General features: G+C 41.7%; 1 protein-coding gene and 1 pseudogene across 1 annotated transcript in view; one reads left to right on the forward strand and one right to left on the reverse strand.

Annotated features, from left to right (window-relative positions):
• Nucleotides 1-515: 515 nt before the first annotated feature.
• Mrps6 (mitochondrial ribosomal protein S6) overlaps nt 516-18,518 on the reverse strand; it is a 63,236-nt gene continuing 45,233 nt past the window's right edge. Inside the window, exons 2-3 of the mRNA XM_076867424.1 lie at nt 16,909-17,048; nt 516-1,121 (exon numbers count right to left, since the gene is read on the reverse strand). Of these exons, the coding sequence (XP_076723539.1) occupies nt 932-1,121; nt 16,909-17,048 (330 nt within the window). The 3' untranslated portion in view covers nt 516-931. The remainder of the gene's footprint in view (nt 1,122-16,908; nt 17,049-18,518) is intronic.
• LOC143408093 (replication protein A 70 kDa DNA-binding subunit pseudogene) lies at nt 3,144-4,935 on the forward strand (annotated as a pseudogene).

An 18,518-nucleotide genomic window follows, 5' to 3' on the forward strand; every position in this document is an offset into this window, starting at 1 on the left:
TTAGTGACTGGCATTTCTATCTCCCCTCCATTTTATCCACTGAAGTTCTCCCATCTGCAATGGTGACAGACCACTGTGCAGGACACTCTGAAAAGGTGGAAGGGCTGCTGCTCACGTCTTTCCTATTCACAGCCCTAGGGAGACTGAGGATGAGATTTGCATGACCACTCCAGGAAAAAGCCCCATTTTCACCCATCACAGAAGTCATTCCACTGACAGGAAGTTCCTTCCTCCAGGAGGCCTACCTAGGGCTGAGGGACATAGAAGAGGCACGTGCCAATAGCCAAGAAAGGACAGGAACAGTGCCAGAAATCTATGGCCCCAGAATACACAGCACCCACCAAAAATAACCAGTGACGTGGGAGAAAAGGTTACTGACTTTGTGAAACAGACCTGTCCCCACCCCAGGATCTTCAGTGCCCCCCCATATGCTGGAGAACCCGCAGCCAGGCTGGAGCCATGAGGCCTTACGAGGTGCACGTGCTGAGGCAGGTAAAGAGGCAACACACCTGGCAGAGTTTGTAAAATGTTTATTCCCCTGATAAAAGTTGCCCACAAAATATATGGGTCTTCAATTTTTATTTTTGCATGGCTCTTCACTCTGAATTACTGGCTCACAATCCAAGCCAGTTCTGTGTTTTGCTCTTCAAAATTGTATTATTGTTTTAAGGAGAAAGTTCTCACTGATCAGGAAATTACATAATGCAAATGAAATAAAAAATGGCCTACTGTGGGTACCCCAGGTTACAGAGCAGCTCTCGGTGGGCAAGCAGTTCTCCTGCCTCTTGCAGCAAAGGGAATCACAAGAAGGCCATCGGCACCTGCACCCCCCCGCACCCCACCACCAGATAAAGGCCAAGCTTCTCACTATTCACCCATGCTGCTCAGGCCCCAGACAATTCAATAGAAGGCTAAAATCCAGTCAGTCGCCTCACTTCCTCTTCTTTGTAGAATATAATTTTTCCTCAAGCGGGACTGGAACAATGCCTTCACACTCTTTTACTTCCTGGGTCAGAGGATGTTTAACAACATTTGGTCTGATCACATCGACATCTCGAGACAAATGCTCCATTACACTGTCAACAACTGTTGTTGGTGCATAAAAATCCACCAAGAAATACCTGTAATAAAATAGAAATTGGTGAATTCCTGCATTCTGAAGTGTTCTACAATTCTGATCAATGTTTTCATTTTACTCTTCCCAGATATACACCAACTACTCATAAACACAAGACCCCTTCATTAAAACAGAAATTCAGCTTACGAGCATGCAGTATACACCCAACCTGCCTGGCTCTCCCCATTATACTCCTGTGGAAATGTGAATGTAAACTAACTTTATGGCAGCAAAAAGGCATTATGACATACTGTGGGAAATACAAGAAAATATGGTAAAATTATGGGGCAAGAACAGAATTTTCTAGCCCATTAATAAGACTGGATTTTTTTAGGCCATCAGTTGCTATTCTTTGTAAAAACATCCACAAGGTAGTCTTCTAATTTTCCCAAGGATTTTGGGTGATTTAATGCACCTAAGAGATACAGTAAGGACCACCAGTTAACTACACAAACAAGGAAAAAGAAGACTACGTTGTATGTACAAGAAATGACAAGAAACAAAAAGAAAATGCCTTGAACTTTGGGGTAAGAAAAAGAAAGCACATGCTCTCAGGGTGGGCCGATGCTCACGGGCCCTGCAGAAAGCCATAGTTTAAGGACTCACGGCCCCCTTGCTCCCTCGGGCCTGCTGGAGGAAGTCACAAAGGACAAAGCACCCTCCTCTGCGCAACCCTCTTCATGGTTCTAAACACTGGAGCCTCCCTTGTACTCTTTGAGGTGGACCACAGTGCGCTTAAAGAGCCATGTCGGCACAGTAGTTGGGAATTTGGTGACGTTCTAGCTGGCAGTTTTTCAACATCACCTACTTTGTTCTAGCCACACCTTTTCTCCAGGCCTTGGCCCTCACTGCTCCCGCAGGTAGAAATGTTCTTTGTCCAAGTTCCATGCTCCTCATCCCTCACTTCCACACGGCTCTGTCCAAATGTCGCCTGCTCAGAAGCCATCTCTGACTTCCCTAAAGTGGCATACCCGCCCCAGCCACCAAGCCTCAGATGCTATCTCCCTTGCTCAGTGCTTTCCCAGAGCACTCAGTCACCCTGGCACAGTATGTGTTTGTTTACTGGGTGCCCCACTCCACTAAAACTAACTGATATAGAGAGAAGGTCTTTGTTGTCCCCAGCATCCTGAATAGCCTGACATCAGCAGGTCCAGGGAAACTCTTCCACAGTGGTGGTGTTGGCATGAACTGTACAATTCTCACAGAAAGCACTAAAAACCACATTGAAAATGAACACGTTCTGCAAGGAAGAAAGTCACAAGAAAAAGGGTGGCATTCTATGTAACTTTCTTAACTTTAAGAAAGTTCAAAATTTGCAAGCAAATTTCTGGGGACTGAACTCAGGGGTACTCTAATCATTGAGACACATACCCAGCCCTTTTTATTTTAAGATAGGGCCCCACTAAATTGCTGAGGCTGGCCTCAAACTTAATACTCCTCCCTCAGCCTCCTAAATTGCTGAGATTATAAGCACGTACCCACTGCACCCAGCTTAAATTTTGAGTGACTGTTTCTTCTTAGCTAGCACTACTGGGAAAATCATTCAGGTAAATAAACAAGAGATGGGAAAACATGTGCCAAGCAAAAAAAAAAAAAAAACTAATCAAAATAGAGCTCAAGAGGTTATAGCAGTATCAGACGAAGTGGCCTCTGAAGTCAAGAAAATACCAGGGATAAAAGGAGAGAATTCATTCATGGTGGATTCACCAAGAAGATAGCAACCCCAAATGTGGATGCACCAAATACCAGAGCTTCAGCATGCAGAAGGCAAGAATTCACAGTACTGAGTGGAGAAACAAATTCACAATCAACTGGAGACTCTTCACATTCTTCTCCCAGAAACTGAGAAAGATAACAAAAAGTGAGCACCAACCAACTGGAAGTTAATGACATTTATAGAACCCGTCACTCGGCCAAAATAGGACACAGATCGTGTACCAAGGTCAAAGATATTCTCAGATATAAAATAAGTGTCAGTGAAGCTGGGGAGCCATGGAGTAATCATGACAGTTAGCACCATGGAACCATGGTCAGCCACTTGAGCAAGGGGACCATGGCGGCCATATTGTGACAGGGAGATATATCAATAAAACCAATTCTCCAGGTCAATAACATCCATCCCATTACAACAGGGAATAGTCCACCCTGTTATCAACTGCTTATGAGTGATGAATTTAACACATCTATTGTCTTTTATGTTGGCAACACAATTGAACTCTCTTGTTGCTGTCAACTTACTGTTAACACTCTGAACTCTGAAAGATGGAGAGAGAGTAATTAGTTTGATGGACTTAGAAGTTTTGAAATCAGCTGAAACAGGTGGATTGAAGGTTGGCCATATAGTGCCCTGTAATGAAGGACGTGCGCAGCAGCAAGTAGTTCTTTCCCCACCTCAAACCAGCAAGCCCCAGCAATAGAATGGGAGCTCAGGGATGGATTCCACATCATCTATGGGTTATGGTGCCTCAAAGACATCTGGAAAACCTGGAGGAACCAGCCTATTACATCTTTCAGGGAGGGGGGGGGGACATAGTCCAAAGTGGTACCCATTGCCAGCCCACCTCTTACCAGTCCAAGTGGACTATTTATGCTCATGTTAGCAACAAAAGTCAAATCTGTACCTGGAGCAATTCGAGGAGAAGTAAACTTTTCTCTATAGAACTAGTTGTTAAAAGTGGTAAAATCAAAGCTACTACTTTCAGTTGGCAAGTAGGCAAGTTCTTTCTCCTTACTGAAATTAGGAAGATGTATTATTTCTCAAAATGCACCCTGAAGATCGCTAACAAATAATTTTCTGCTGTTAAAAATGACCATGAGATGACTTTCAATGAGACTTGTGTCATGCCCTGTGAAGATGATCATCATCTACCTAAAGTTCAGTTTGATTTCACTGACATCGGTGACTTAGAGAACAAGTCTAAAGACACACTTGTAGACATAATTGGGATCTGCAAGAGCTATATAGATGCTTCTAAAATCACAATAAAATTTAACAACAGAGAAGTTTCTAAAAGAAATATCTATTTAATGGACATGTCAGGGAAAGTGGTGACTGCTACTCTGTGGAGAGAAGATGCTGACAAGTTTGATGGTTCTAGACATCCTGTGATGGCCATTAAAGGAGCCAGAGTTTTCCATTTTGGAGGACAGAACATTTCCGTACTATCTGAATTCAAGCACTGTCATTTTGAACCCTGACATCTCAGAGGCCTATAAGCTTTGTGGATGGTTTGACTCAGAAGAACAAGCCTTAGATGTTTCCTCTCTAATCTAAAGAGTGGAGAAGGCAACACCAACTGGAAAACTTTATATGAGGTTAAATTGGAGAACTTGGGCCATGGTGACAAGGCCGACTATTTAGCTCTGTAGCAACAGTGGTGTCTTTGCAAAGAGAACTGTATGTACCAGGCTTGCCCAACTCAGGGCTGCAATAAGCGATTGACCAACAGAATGGATTATACCACTGTGAAAAGTGCGACAGTGAATTTGCCAATTTTAAATACAGCATGATCTTGTCGGCAAATATTGTAGATTTCCAAGAAAATCAGTGGGTGATTTGTTTCTAGGAGTCTGCCAAAGCTATCCTCGGATGAAATACTGTTTATCTTGGGGAATTAAAAGAGAAGAATGGGCAGGCATTTGAAGAAGTTTCCCAGAATGCCAACTTTCGATCCTTTACATTCAGAATCAGGGTCAAACTGGTGACCTACAATGATGAGTCTCAAATTAAGGCCACCATGATGGATGTGAAACCTGTGGACCACAGAGACTACAGCAAAAGACTGATGATGAACCCCAGGAGAAATGCAGTTGTGTAGGAGAGCAGTGTAAGTGGGCACAAGTTTGAAAGCAGCAAAAATGGAGTCAGTCTCTTCCCACCTCCACATGACAGAGTGTAGAGCACCTCTGTGGTGGAGTGGAAGTTTCCCCTGTATGCACCTGTTGGGACTCAGGCAGAGCACAAAGTGCTCAGAGGGCTATGGTGCAAACTGTCAGACCCAGGCATCAGTGGCAGGCAGCACAGCCAGTCCCTCTGACTTTTATTAAAATTTCATTATCTTCAAGCAGTAATTATGTCACAATTGACACTAATTCTACAAACATTGAGATAAATTATGTCACTCAAAAAATAAAAAATAAGTGTCAATAAATCTAAAGGAACTCAAATAATAAGAAAGATCTTCTAAATATTGAATGCTAAAATGCACATTTAAATGAAGAATGGATTAAAAGAAATCAAAAGGAAAATTACAAAGTACTTTAAAATAAATGAAACTATAACATATTGAAAATTTGGGGATGCCACAAAAATAGTACATAGTGAAAAATTGAGCCCTAAAAACACTGATATAAGTAAAAAGCAAGTCCTCAAATCAATGATGTCAGTTCTACCTCCAGAAACTGGAAAAAAGAGCAAATTAAATTCAATAATAGGGAAGAAGATAAGATGGACGATTGGAGCAGAAATCTCTAAAAAAGGAAAAACAATAATAATGAAACTAGTTCAGTGAGATCAATAAAATCAATATGTCTCTAGTCAGATCAATAAAAAAAGAGGTAAGATAAATTAACACTATTAAAAAAGAGAAAAGTGAAATGAAACAGCCTTTTTGAAGTACTAAAAGGATAGTTGGGGATATTATGAACTGTTTTGAGGCCTGCATTATCTTATACCAAAACCAAAGACATCACAGAAAAAGAACAGATTGATTTCTCATATGCACAGATGAAAAAAATTCTAGATAAAATTTCAGCAAAATGATTACTATAATATATAAAAAGGACAATCTATCATGACCAATCAGGGCACATATCAAAAATATAATATTGGCTTAACATGTGAAAAAAATACATCAACCAATGTATTGTAACAATGTATTGTTACATTTTGTTAGTTACTAACAAAACATTTTAAAACCCCACAATCATTTCAATACAGGTGAATAAAAGCATTAACCAAAATCCCCTACTCATTCCTGATAAAATTCTCAGGAAACCAGAGAGAATTAGAAAACTTCCTCAATCCTACAAAGGACATCTTTAAAAATCCTACAAATAATATTTACCAACTGATAAAATTCAGCTTTCCCCCAACATTGGAAACAAACAAGAATGTCCTCTATAGTATCCCTTTTATTCAACAATGCACTGAAAATGCTTGCTAGTGTAATAAGGCCAGAAAATCAAATAAAAAGGGGATAGACTGTAGCTCAGTGGTACAGCACTTGCCTAGCATGCACAAAGCCCTGCGTTCAATCCCAAATACTGTGGGGGCAGGGAGGGGAGAAGAAATAAAAAGCTTCCAGATTGTTAAAGAAGGAAATATAACTGTCTTTATTTGCATATGACATGACTATTGAGAAGACCTAAAGACATTATTAAAAAGATTGGAACCACTGAGTTTAGCAAAGCTGCGCAATACAAAATTAATAGACCAAAAAATGACCTTAGTTTACTATATTAACAACAAATAATCAGACATTGGAAATAAATGTGAATACCAGTAGAGAAACATATAATTTTCAAGCAGACTTTTCAAAATCCTTATACAAAAACTGAACTTTGTTCCATACTTGTATCATATAAGAAAATGAGCTTCAAAATGGAACATAGATTTAAATGTGAAACATCAGGCCATAAAACTTCTGGAAGAAAACATAGAAAAGTCTTTGGGACCCCGGGTGAAGCCTAGTGTCCTCAGATACAACACCAATGCAAATTAAGACTTTGTTTAATATTAAAATGACTATGATCAAAAAATTTAAAAACTGTTGATAAAATACTATTACCCAGAATACAATCTTGAAAACACATTTCATGAGATACATAACGACAAAAAACAGCAATGAAAAGATACTTAAAACCATCAATCATTGATAAAATACAAATTAAAGCCACAAAGTGATTTCTGCCCAAATAGCTAAATTTAAAAAGACTGACCATAACAAGTGTTGGTAAGGACTGAGAGAAACTGGAACTCTCATATACTAGTAGTGGGACTGTCAATGCTCTAACCAATTTGAGAAAACATTTGACATTTTCTTGAATAGTTAAAAAATACATAGCTGCTATTATGATCAAGCCATTTTATTTCTAGATTTACCCAAGAGAATTTAGAGCACAGGTCCATACAGTATCTGTGCCTTGCTGTCTGGAGCAACCCAGACTGGAAGCAACATGCATATCAGTCAAATGATAAGCATATGGTGGTAAGCAACTCAGCAACAACAAGGAGTTAGACTCTTGATACACACTATTGACATGTCTTAAAACAATTATTTCAAATGAAGAAACTGGAGTAAAAAGAGTACATACTGCCTGATTGCATCTAAGATTCCAGAAAATAAAAAACAAATCTGAAATAAAAGAGAGCAATTGGGTTGCCTGGGGTGGAGGACAAGAGGGAAGGGATCACAAGGACAGGAGAAGACAGAATGACGAAAGTTTATTATCTTGATTGCGGTGATTTCATGGGTGTGTGTGTGTGTGTATATCAAAACTTATTAAATTGTATACTTTAAATATGTGCAGTTTTATTGTATATCTATTAAATTACCTCTATAACGTCATTGATTTAAAAATAGTACTTAGGAATCTGAATGTGCAGGACTTGGTAAATGACCTGATAATGGGGTAGGAAAGACAAGGGAGCAGTTACAACCAATGAAGCCTCCTAGATTCCTTGAAAATTGAAGCAGAAATGGTGTAAACTCTTCCATCATTTTATGAGCTTCTTGAGATAAGTGACTTGTACACATATTTGCTTACTCTGGAAACTACACACCAACCTGGCCAGGGCTTAATTCTACTTGCTTATTTCTACCCCATACGGCAGACAATAGGGTTGCAATCACCCAACTAATGAACTACTCATTTGTTCCACATTTAATTATTGATTGCTTGCCTTGAACAAGGCTCTGGAGTAGAGCCTGAAAAATAAGTGTGAATAATCTCAAATTACCTGCTCTATGCCAGCACCAGTCTTTTCCTCACTTTCCTTGCCTTCCACTAATTCTATTTTGGCCACCTGGTGGCAAGAGGAGAGCTTCCCCAGCACTTCTTTCTTCCCATTTATTCATTTGTTCTTTTGCTCACTATTCATCAAAATGTCCTTCCAAGCTACCATGCAGGAGTTGTGACCTTACTCTGTCTGCTAGCATTCCCACGACAGCAGGTAGTTTTCCTTTGAACATATATGTTCTCTCTGCGCACCTCTCTGCTTCTTTCTTTGCCTTTAGTTTCTTACTTCATTCCACTTGGACACCTGTGCGGGCAGCTTAAGGGCAGTATGTCGGATAACATGGGAGGGAGGTGCTCAGCAAGGGCCTGGGCTGCTCTGAGGCACCAACTGACAAGAGTCATCACCACTGCCAGCCCTGCTTAGCAAGTCCACAGCCATCTCCTGCTCCCTCAAGTAAAGGCTGCCCTTCAACTTCCTCAAATACTGTCTGGGGTTGTCTCAGTTTTACTTATAATATCATTAATGGGAAGAACTGTTTTCTTCCATTTTCTATTCAATGGCATCGCAGGTCTAAGGCACTTTTGTGGGCTACCTTAGAAGTTAGCCCACATGTTCTAAGAGAAAGTATGTTTACAGCTGCCACTAAAAGAAAGTGTATTTACATCCTCTGTCGATCAATCCTCAGTCTTCCTAAACCATGTTCTTCACAGATCAACACTCACCAGATAATCCTAAGAAACACAACCAGAGCTTCTGGATATCATTTTGTGATATGGGCAAAAAGAATAGAAGCCAGATAGATCACAAACCTCATATTTCAGAACTTAAAAAGAAAGAAGCGCCTTACATAATAACAGCACTCTCTAATTTTCAAAGTGCTTTCATATCTTTTAAACAGCTTCTGAGGAGGATGAAGGGCAGCAGAAACCCCACTCCATGGGAGAAATTAGGAAAGTAGAAGAAGAAGAAGTGGAGCTGAGTGCTGTTGTGTGGTTCCAGCAGTGCTCTCCCAGCCACGAAGACTCCTGGAACTTTCTAGTGTGTGGTTTCCCTACACTCTGCCCGCACCAAGTCTTAGAATCTAACATCACTAAAAGAGACTCCAGAAAGGTTCCCTCATTAGCCTGAGCTCACTCAGCTACTAAGTGGCCATAGCCAGGACTCAAACAGAGCAACTCTAGGACACAAGAAACCACTGACTGCTTGGTAAGAAATGAGTTACAAAATCATAGACTAACTGCTAGAAAGGACAATAAGGACAATGCAGCCCAACCCTTCACAGGAGAATACCAAAGCCAGAAAGGGAAGTGATCTGCCCCAGGTCACAAAGATTTAAGAGGCAAGCTCCAGACTCCAGACCCCAGACCACACAGCTCCTCCCTCTATATGTAAAACCAAGTCCTAGAAAAAGGTCTGGAAATTCTAGGACTGGGCTGTGGAATGGCTTGTGGAGGCTCCCCATTGCCACCAAAAACCCACTCTTCTTTACTCTCTCAATTCCTTCATGACACTCCTTCAACAACCAAACCCTAAGTGCTGGCCAAAATGCAAATGGTTTGCACCCACAACCACAGCTTGTGACTGTCATTTCACGCTTATCTCCCTGCTGATCTGTGCCTGCGGCTGTTGAGGGCAAAGACTGCTTCCACTCCTGTGGCTCCTTCCTTATTACACCATGAAAATTTCCATGAAAAGGAAATGTGGCCAAACAGAAAAAGGGGAAAGTGGCTCAGAGATGAGCAGATCTTACTGTGTTCACTCCTTGCTGAAAGGTGAGCTCCTTACCTCCCCACCATAAGGTTACCAAGCAGAAGTTCAGGACACACACAACCTGTCTCCCTGAGTGGCCCAAGAACACAGGTAAATGGTTCATCATGTCCCTCCCATATATGAAGGATCAATTATTTGTTACTTCCAGTAAAGATTCCTCCTCCAACCTGACCTACTGTCAGGGCAAACCTGATTATTGAGTACCCTACAGGCAATCCTCAGGAGTCTGAAACGATGAGGGGGGACGTTCTCCTGGAACACACAGTCTAGCTGCAGAGAGAAGATGCAAGGGCTGCTGTGCCAGCAGAAACCCAGGATTCCATGACTTCAACAAGATTCCCATTCCTGCTAGAGACTGTGGCAATGCCATGACAATCAGACACCCAACTGTGGGCTGCTGGGCTTAGCTTACAACAGATGACTCAAAGAATGAGAATGAGGCTTTTTGCAGATGTGAGAATAAACACCCAGGAAAGCCTTGTAACCCACTTGGAGTTGTGGATCCAGACAGTTCCTGAGGCCTGAGGGGGGATACCATTCACATGACAGCTCAAGTCCCAAAGGTTAGGTGGAAAAAAATGACCTTGGAACTATCTTGATGTCCACTCTCCACATCCTGATGGGGTATCGCACGCATCTGAAATTCAGGAGTTGAGTTCAAGGGCAGGATGCAGAAGAGCACTCAGAGTCTCCCAAGGAATCTGGGAGCCCTTGGCTCCACCTTCACCCTGCCTGAGAGAGGAAAGGAACCAGAAGATTACAGAGTCTCCATGAGATTACCAATGCTTGCTTCCTGCCCTCACCAATGTAGGCAGAATCAGAACACAAGACCTGAAATCCTACACGTGGACTCTCTTATTTCCATCTATATCCTCACTATAAACTCCTCACTACGGTAGAATAATTTAGAGTTATGACTATACTGCAACTACCCAAAAGCAGACATTGCAATGAGGAAAAAATAATAAAATACTGCAAAGAGCTAGCTTTCCGTTTTCTATTTTCCATTTTATTCTAGTCAGTGATTGAACCAATAAGTAGACAATCATTTTGGAAAAACAATCTAAAATCTAATTCCCAGCACCTTCAGCCATGTGCTGCATGGTGTAAGGGAAATGGTTCTGCATGCATACAAGGTAGCCTAAGCACTACCACTGTCTAAAACATATAACGCCTCGCAATATTTGCTTTAAAGTATGTCTCCCCATGTGTGGTTCTATTATAGAATCTGTTCATCTACGAGGCTGGTATCAGCTTTCCTAAGCATCTCTCTTCCCTACAGAAAAGCCTGAACTTGTAAGCACACCAACTTTGCAGAAGTGGAAGAGAAGAGGGGCCAAAACAGGTTCAGTACACTAAGGCATTTTCTTTTTCTTTTTTTAACTGGGAAAAATATTTTCTTTTTTCAAGTTTTTTTTTCTTAGTACTAGAATTACATATAATACTGGGATTTGTTGTTACATATTTGTACATGAACACAACAAAATTTGGTCAATTTGATTCCCTGCAAGTCATTTTTTATCAGATACCAACATTCAAAAGAACAGTCAAGTACTCTCCAGGCTGAACTTACCCACATGGTCTTCAAAGTGTCAATTTACCTTCCTTTCGATTTCTTAAGACATTTTCACACTAGAAAACTCTTTCAGAGATCTGAAAAGACCCAAAGAAACAGCTTCCTGGACAAACTGTGCTCAATGCTTGAAAAAATGAATCCCATCCACAGCAGTGTCCTCATGAGGGAAACAGCTGCTTTCCATGTCCCCAGGGTCATCCTAGACCCTGGGTACCACTTGGTCATTTTCTGACACCAGACTGTGCAGACTGCCTGCGGCTGCCAGCTCCCAGTCCCACTCCTCCAGGTTTTAAGGGAGAAAATTTGTTTTCTTGTAGTATACTTAAATGCAAGAAAGGTGGTTTTTTTTTTTAATTGCATTTTTGTCTTAACCCTGTATTTACAAGTTTTCTACAAAAAGAGCTTGCTTGAATTAGAGTTATATTCTTTGTTATGTCTCTCTCAGACAACCTCCCCTTCCCCCTGTCAGACAAGTGGAAATTTCCACTGAAGCACTCAGTGGCGCCCAGTGGGTGGAGGAGGTAGAGGAGGGGGAGGGAGGGCTTTGCAGCCTTGAAGCATCTTGGAGCCTTTTTGTAGATAGGAAACAGATCTGTTTGGATGCCAATTCCTAGACTATATTGGTTAAATCTTTCTGGATTCAGGCTTCACAGAGACAGTAAATTATTCACCTTAAAAACAAGGCACTGTCTGCATGCAAAAGCCTCATTTCTTTTTATATCAATTGGGTCTCATTTTAAGAACCTTACAAAGCAGAATCCTTACAAATCTTGGGGTACTGCCACTTAGAAACCTCCCAGGACTCAATAGCCTTGCCTTGAAACAGGCTGCAGAGTACCTATACTCAAGAATGGGGTCAGGATGCTGGCCTTGACTTGATGCTGGCAGGAAAGCACAAGAACATGGAAATGTTAGCTAACGGGAAAACTACAGAGGAGAATCAATCTCCTCTAGAGATGGTGCCAGCACTCTTGGAGTAAACTGCCGATACACTTGGGGAGCAAGTCAGTAAAATTCCACTGATTCACCATAGAGTCAGTTATTTTTATCATTCTGCTTACCCGTAAATAGAAGGGTATCTTGTATGTAGGCCAGCAGAACTTTGCTGTAAGCACCTATCCAAATTTTAAAGTGGATGAGAATGGTAAAAGAAGAGGAAAAAGAGGCAGAAACCCCTTTACTACTGAAGAACTCTTTATTTACAGGTCCAGCAGGCAGCACAGTCTCACAGCAATAAATAAAGTCAGACCAAGTAAATGGAGTCTAACACCACTGAGGCAGCCTTTTACAGCACACAGAAGCCCAACACTGAAATATGGACCAGCTTCCTCCGTCTATAGTTCTCTCTGCTGCACTGGAAATCTCTCCCTGTCCAGCCCCATCTAGTGGAAAGAGGATCTCAAATGGTGCGCATGTCAACTAGTACCCAGTAAGCTACCTGCCCCTTTAAAGGGTCTAAAGGAGCATCAACTCCCACTGCTCCCCACTGTGTGGGGGACATCCTTCCCTTTCAGACAGCAAGGAATATAGCAAGCATATTCACAGCACCTTGCCTTCCCCATGGAGTAGACAAGCACATCAGGTTGGGCATATGAAAGCACAGAGGGGAGTTAATGAAGAGGCCTGTAAGAGACTACAGCAAATACAGAACTAGGAGCGGTTCCTTGCTGTCCTAAGACCCCCCCGCCTCTCTAGGTTGGGCACCAGTGGTTTCCAGACACTGCCTGGTGACAACAGGTTGTAAATGAGGCCATAAATCTCCATCTGGAAAGCTGGTTCAGGAGAATTAAAAGTCCCCAACCATCCCAAATAGCAGGTGCAGCTGGTCAACTTCACTGTTTTTAAGTTCACATCACCTGGTAGGAGTGAGGGGAACTTGGCTTGAGACAGTATCGCCCTTGGGGAAATAGAAAACTAGTGTGAACCCCTTTTATTAAGGTGTCTGAGATATTGACCCCATCCCTGATAAGGATGAACAGAACCAGGCTCCATTCTGCTGCCAGATAGAACAAAGACTAGTATCTTTAAAAACAAATTTAAAATGGTCCTCAGCTGAACATGAATGGCCCATCAACTTCTGACCCTCAGGGAAAATGAATTGAGTATATTTCTGTGGACCAGACTTGGAACTTAACCAAGTTGTTCCAGTGGGAAAACAGTTCTTAGTTACAAACAACGAACTTACAGACAAATTTCTGGAACATACTTATCTCTAAAGTAGGGACTGACCAAATTAATATTTGGGATGGAAATGACTATTTTTATTTTTGGCATAACCTGGAAATAGGCTGATAAAATAATAAGTAATGGCACCATTCCCAAAGTGTCCCCCGCTGGAAGACATCCCTGATAACTCTAAGGCAGTGGCTCTCTCCTTGCCAGGCACTGTCTATCCTTCAGCCCATCTGGCCTATATGCAGCAGGGGGCCAATCTGGGGGAGGAGGTAGGGATAGAGAATGGCAGTGGTAATCACCCAACATGCTGGGAAACTGTGACAGGGACAGCTGGTTGTCAGCCTGGGCCTGGCCCTACTGCTATGAGGCACCTTTACTCACAGTCCCTTTGTTGGTACCTAGATTACTAAACAGCCAAGTCCCTAATCAGACAGAAAATTCCGTGACACCAAGAACCATCCTGAGACCTATGGATACCACTAGGACAGACCACTTCTTCTTGTGAATGTAAAAACAAAAGCACACGAAACCAGCAATAATAGCACAATGAAATGTGATTCTCAAAGGGCATCTAGGCTTACTCCACAAGCCAGCTAGAAGAATGGCTCTCACAACTAGCATCAAGATTAAAACTGGTGCCTTGCCTAAACTGCAAATATATGTCGTGGCCTCCTCGGCTGCTGAAAATTAGCCAAAACTTTGACTACTAAATGCATAGGTGACAAGTCCACTCTGTTTCTTCTTAACTACTTTTTAAAAGTGAGACTTCTCCAGCTTCTAGCAACCAAGAGCACATAATCCACTTAATAAACATCTGCAATATCATTTTGACCATGTGCAATAATATGAATAGTTTGCCAACTGAAGGAAAAGTTGACTAAGGTTAGTGACTCCAGGGGACTGGCCAAAACCAAGAGAATATCCAACTAATCTCAAGCTCCCATCTGGACACATCACTGGCTTCTCTTTATCCAGTTTTTTCCAATACACTTGCTCTCATATGCTCAGTGACTAAAAGTCACTGTGGAGAATATTCACAGTTTTTACAAAATTAAAAGGCAATATGGTCAATGGGATTTAACCGAAGGGCTTACCACCATTCATATGCCAGTGCACATAAGTTTTTAGAAGGGAGTAGATCATGCAAGGCTTTCCATATCTAATTGATCACATACACCCCATTTTTGTTTTGAAGCTTCTCTATAAACACTGGGAAGAGTACCTTTAAAACAAATAAATACCAGGCACTGACTTGTCTCAGAAAAATAAGCTAAACCTCTCCGACCACAGCTGGGAATCTCCTTTCTATGAATGTATACCACACACACATGTATACACTCTAAGTGTGCTGTCTCTCCTTTGCTAAGGACAGTGAAGTTAAAACAAACAAACAAACAACAACAAACAGAAATAAGATCTTTAAAGGCGAATGAATTAAGTGAATGTAACCAAGTCCTTGGTGAAGCACATGCAGATATGGTCAGGAATTCAAAGTGCAGGGCTAGGGTTGTCAGCAGTTTCAGGGGAGTTCTTCTAAGACCTGAATTTATTCTACCCATAAAGAAAAGAGTGACCCCTGCCACACACAAACACATATCCCCAGCACTGCACACAGAGGCCTGATACTAAAGGAGTTCATATGATGGCACTCAAAGCGTGATCCTAAACAAGCAACGTCAGCATTGCCCCATGCACTTGTTAGAAGTGCATATTCTAGAGTGCTGGTCACACCAGCCCTAAAAAAGTTAAAAGTCCTGTGCTCGGAAAAACTATAGAAGGAGGTCCTCCTACTGGATACCCCTGCAGTACGACATGGATGAGGAAACTGACTTTTCTCTCTGTACAGTGCCTTCCATCTGAGAACCTGGCTAATAATTCCTGGCCAGATCTTATATGCTCTGTTCTCTTTTGTTTGTTTGGAAATGGGGGTCTAAGTTGCCCAGGCAGGCCTTAAATTCCTGAGCTCAATTCATCTTTCTCCCTCAGTTGGGACTACAGGTGCCTATCACTACATGACTTATATGCTCCTTTATAAACAAAATCCACCATCTCGTTGTTGAAGCCATACCCATTTGTGTTTAAGTCTAGAAGGAAGGAAGGAAAGAAGAAAAGGAGGGAGGGAGGGAGGGAACTTAGTTACACATACCCCTCACAATCTCCATTCCTCACTCCCTGATTGTGGAAGAAGCCTAGCCATTGTGTATTTCCTGTTGCTTAGCAATGCTCAGGTACTCTCTTCCCAGGTTCTCTCAAGAAGCTGAACACTAGCATAAAATAATGTGAGGCAAGCAAAAGAGGAGGTCTGTAGCACATGCTACATCCCAGTAGAAGTTAAAATGCAGTAAGAAAGCCTCTGTTGGGGTGTGACTCCACTGAGGCCCCAACATGCATTCCACCTGCACATAACCACAAAACAAGACTGAAGCAGCATTTTGTCCACAAAGCACATCTGCAGAGATTATACTGCTTGATCCCCGGGACAATATGAATGAGAGAATGACCACCTGAATTCCATGCCCAAGGAAGCTGGAATAGAAAAGCTAAATGAACTGCTCACCACAGAGAGCTGCTGAGTACTGGAGGGAGAGTGGTATCTTTTGCCCCGGGCTTGCCCCACTCTGTTAAAGACTAATTCCATCTTCTCTAATACCGACCTACAAAACCCAACAAAATATGAGAAGATTCTTCCCCCAAACCAGAAACCTTGCATGTAAAAAAGACACCACTAAAGCTTAAATAAGCTTCAAACCCCCTCTATACATTATTTACAAAGATAGTTATTAGCACAGTATCAAACCTTGTTTGAGGAAGATGCTGTACCCTGTGAGAGAAAAAAACGCCACTACAGAAAACTGGTCATTAATCGGAGTGGATAAAACCATACTTCTCCCGTGGATTAGCTCTGCTGGTGTATACTGATCAGAATAAGCACATCTGCTTCTCTGCAACCCACATACTCAAAAAGAATGTGCTGAGTATGTGGACACACACTGTTCACTGAGGTGTTTTAAAGACAAAAGTTAAAAGAAAATGTCAGGGACAAAGATGTTCAGTTTGACAAGAAAAGCCTCCCATAATTGAGAGCTTATAAGCCTCTGTGTGTAGGATGGCCTATTTTGCTGATTATAGTCTGCCAAGGGCCAGCATAACTGCATCCTATTTACAACATGACACTGCTGTGATACAACCTGAATGACACCCAATAAAAGAGGGATTTGACTGCAAAATTATGATAATTTCTAAGATAGATAAGTATTCTCTAATGAGTCCATCAAAGACATTTTCCACGCACTTCGTGAAGAAACTTACCTGCCTTTCCTGTGCTGCTGACTGTGGGTGAAGATCTTATAAGGAAGTACTCGCTCACCCAGGTTTTCCAAGTTCCTCACTATGGCTCCTTTGTCCATCAGGGCTTCTATTGTCCGTTTCAAAGCAGCAGCAGTCTCTGGCTGGTTTTTGATTGTTTGTTTTCATTTTTAAAGAGAAATAAAAAAACATAATCATCACAATCAATATGAGCACTAGAATGATAAAGTGCAGTCAGTTCCAATCATAACACCTCTACTGGCAGGGATCTCTGGGTTAAAGCAACAGAAATTTGGTCTTTTGGTTAACTTAAGGGTGTGAGAGGAGATGTTTATTATAAAGATATGACAGCTCACAGACACAGAGGAAAAATATGGAGAATCAGGCTTCAGAGAGTTCCAAGGTCAGATCAGCTCCAAGAACCTGGGAGGCAGGAACTTAGGAGTGGCTTCTTCAGAACACCTGAGCCAGGTACAATCAGTACAAATCACTGGTCAGTCCTTGTATCTTATGACTTGAACTCCAGGAGAAGAGCATCCTGTTGTCTGAACACCTTAGTTGACCATTCTACCAAAACCACAGCCTGTAGTTCCCGAAATATTAGAAGATGGGCTGGAGCTGGAGCTCAGTGGTAGAACACCTGCCTCAATGTGTGAAGCACTGGGTTCAATTCTCAGCACGACATGAAAATAAAGAAACTGTGTCCATCTACAACTAAAAAAATATTTTTTTAAAGAAAGAAATGTTAGAAGGCTATAACCAAAAGGGGGAAGGATAAGTTCCAATTTCTGCCCTCATGGAGCTTACAATCTAATAAAACACATGGAAGAAAATCAGAAAGAAGAACAAAAGAGTAGCAGAGAGACCAGGGGGCTCATGGAAGGAAGAAACACCTTTAGTTGGGAGAAGGGCCTCATTAAGGGAAGCTTACATGGCAGGAGCCCTGAAAATGAAGACTGGAGATGGAACACACAAACAAACCAGGCACCAAGTACAGGAATAAGGGCAAGAAAGCATGAGGCCACTGAGATAGAGCCACAAGTCCCAGAGGATGAGATCAGGTCAAGGAGGGCTGAGAAGATGACAACAGGCTGGATTTGATGACATAAGTAATAAAAGCCTTTATAAAAAATAAAATTCAGCCAATATAAAATCCAATCACCCAGAGATATAAGACTTGAACCATCTGAAGTATTTCCAGACATCTCTATATGTATATCCATTAACAACAAAATGTGGGAAGATAATTCACAATAAACCTGAAAAATCCAACTTGTACAATGTGGAGAAGGAGGGTAAGCTGTGGCAAAAGAGGGCACCAAAACCTGGTGGCTAGAGAATAGAACTGTTATTAGCATCTGACAGAAATCTGGAGAAACCAGCTGGGGACAATAAACAATGAACTGGGTTTAGGACACACAAAGTGTGAGATGTCCGTGGCTCCCAGGGTTGACCCAAAGATAGAAATTCTAAGTTCAAAATACGGGTGGGTTAGAAATGCATGTTTTATAGTCATCTGTGCATCCAGCTACTGGAAGCCCTGAGGAGGTGACTCCTGCAGTGAGGGAAGAAGAGGGTATGAACAACAGAACCTTGAAGAGCATAAACATCTA

Source organism: Callospermophilus lateralis, chromosome 10, assembly GCF_048772815.1.
Source record: "Callospermophilus lateralis isolate mCalLat2 chromosome 10, mCalLat2.hap1, whole genome shotgun sequence".
NCBI lineage: Eukaryota > Metazoa > Chordata > Mammalia > Rodentia > Sciuridae > Callospermophilus > Callospermophilus lateralis.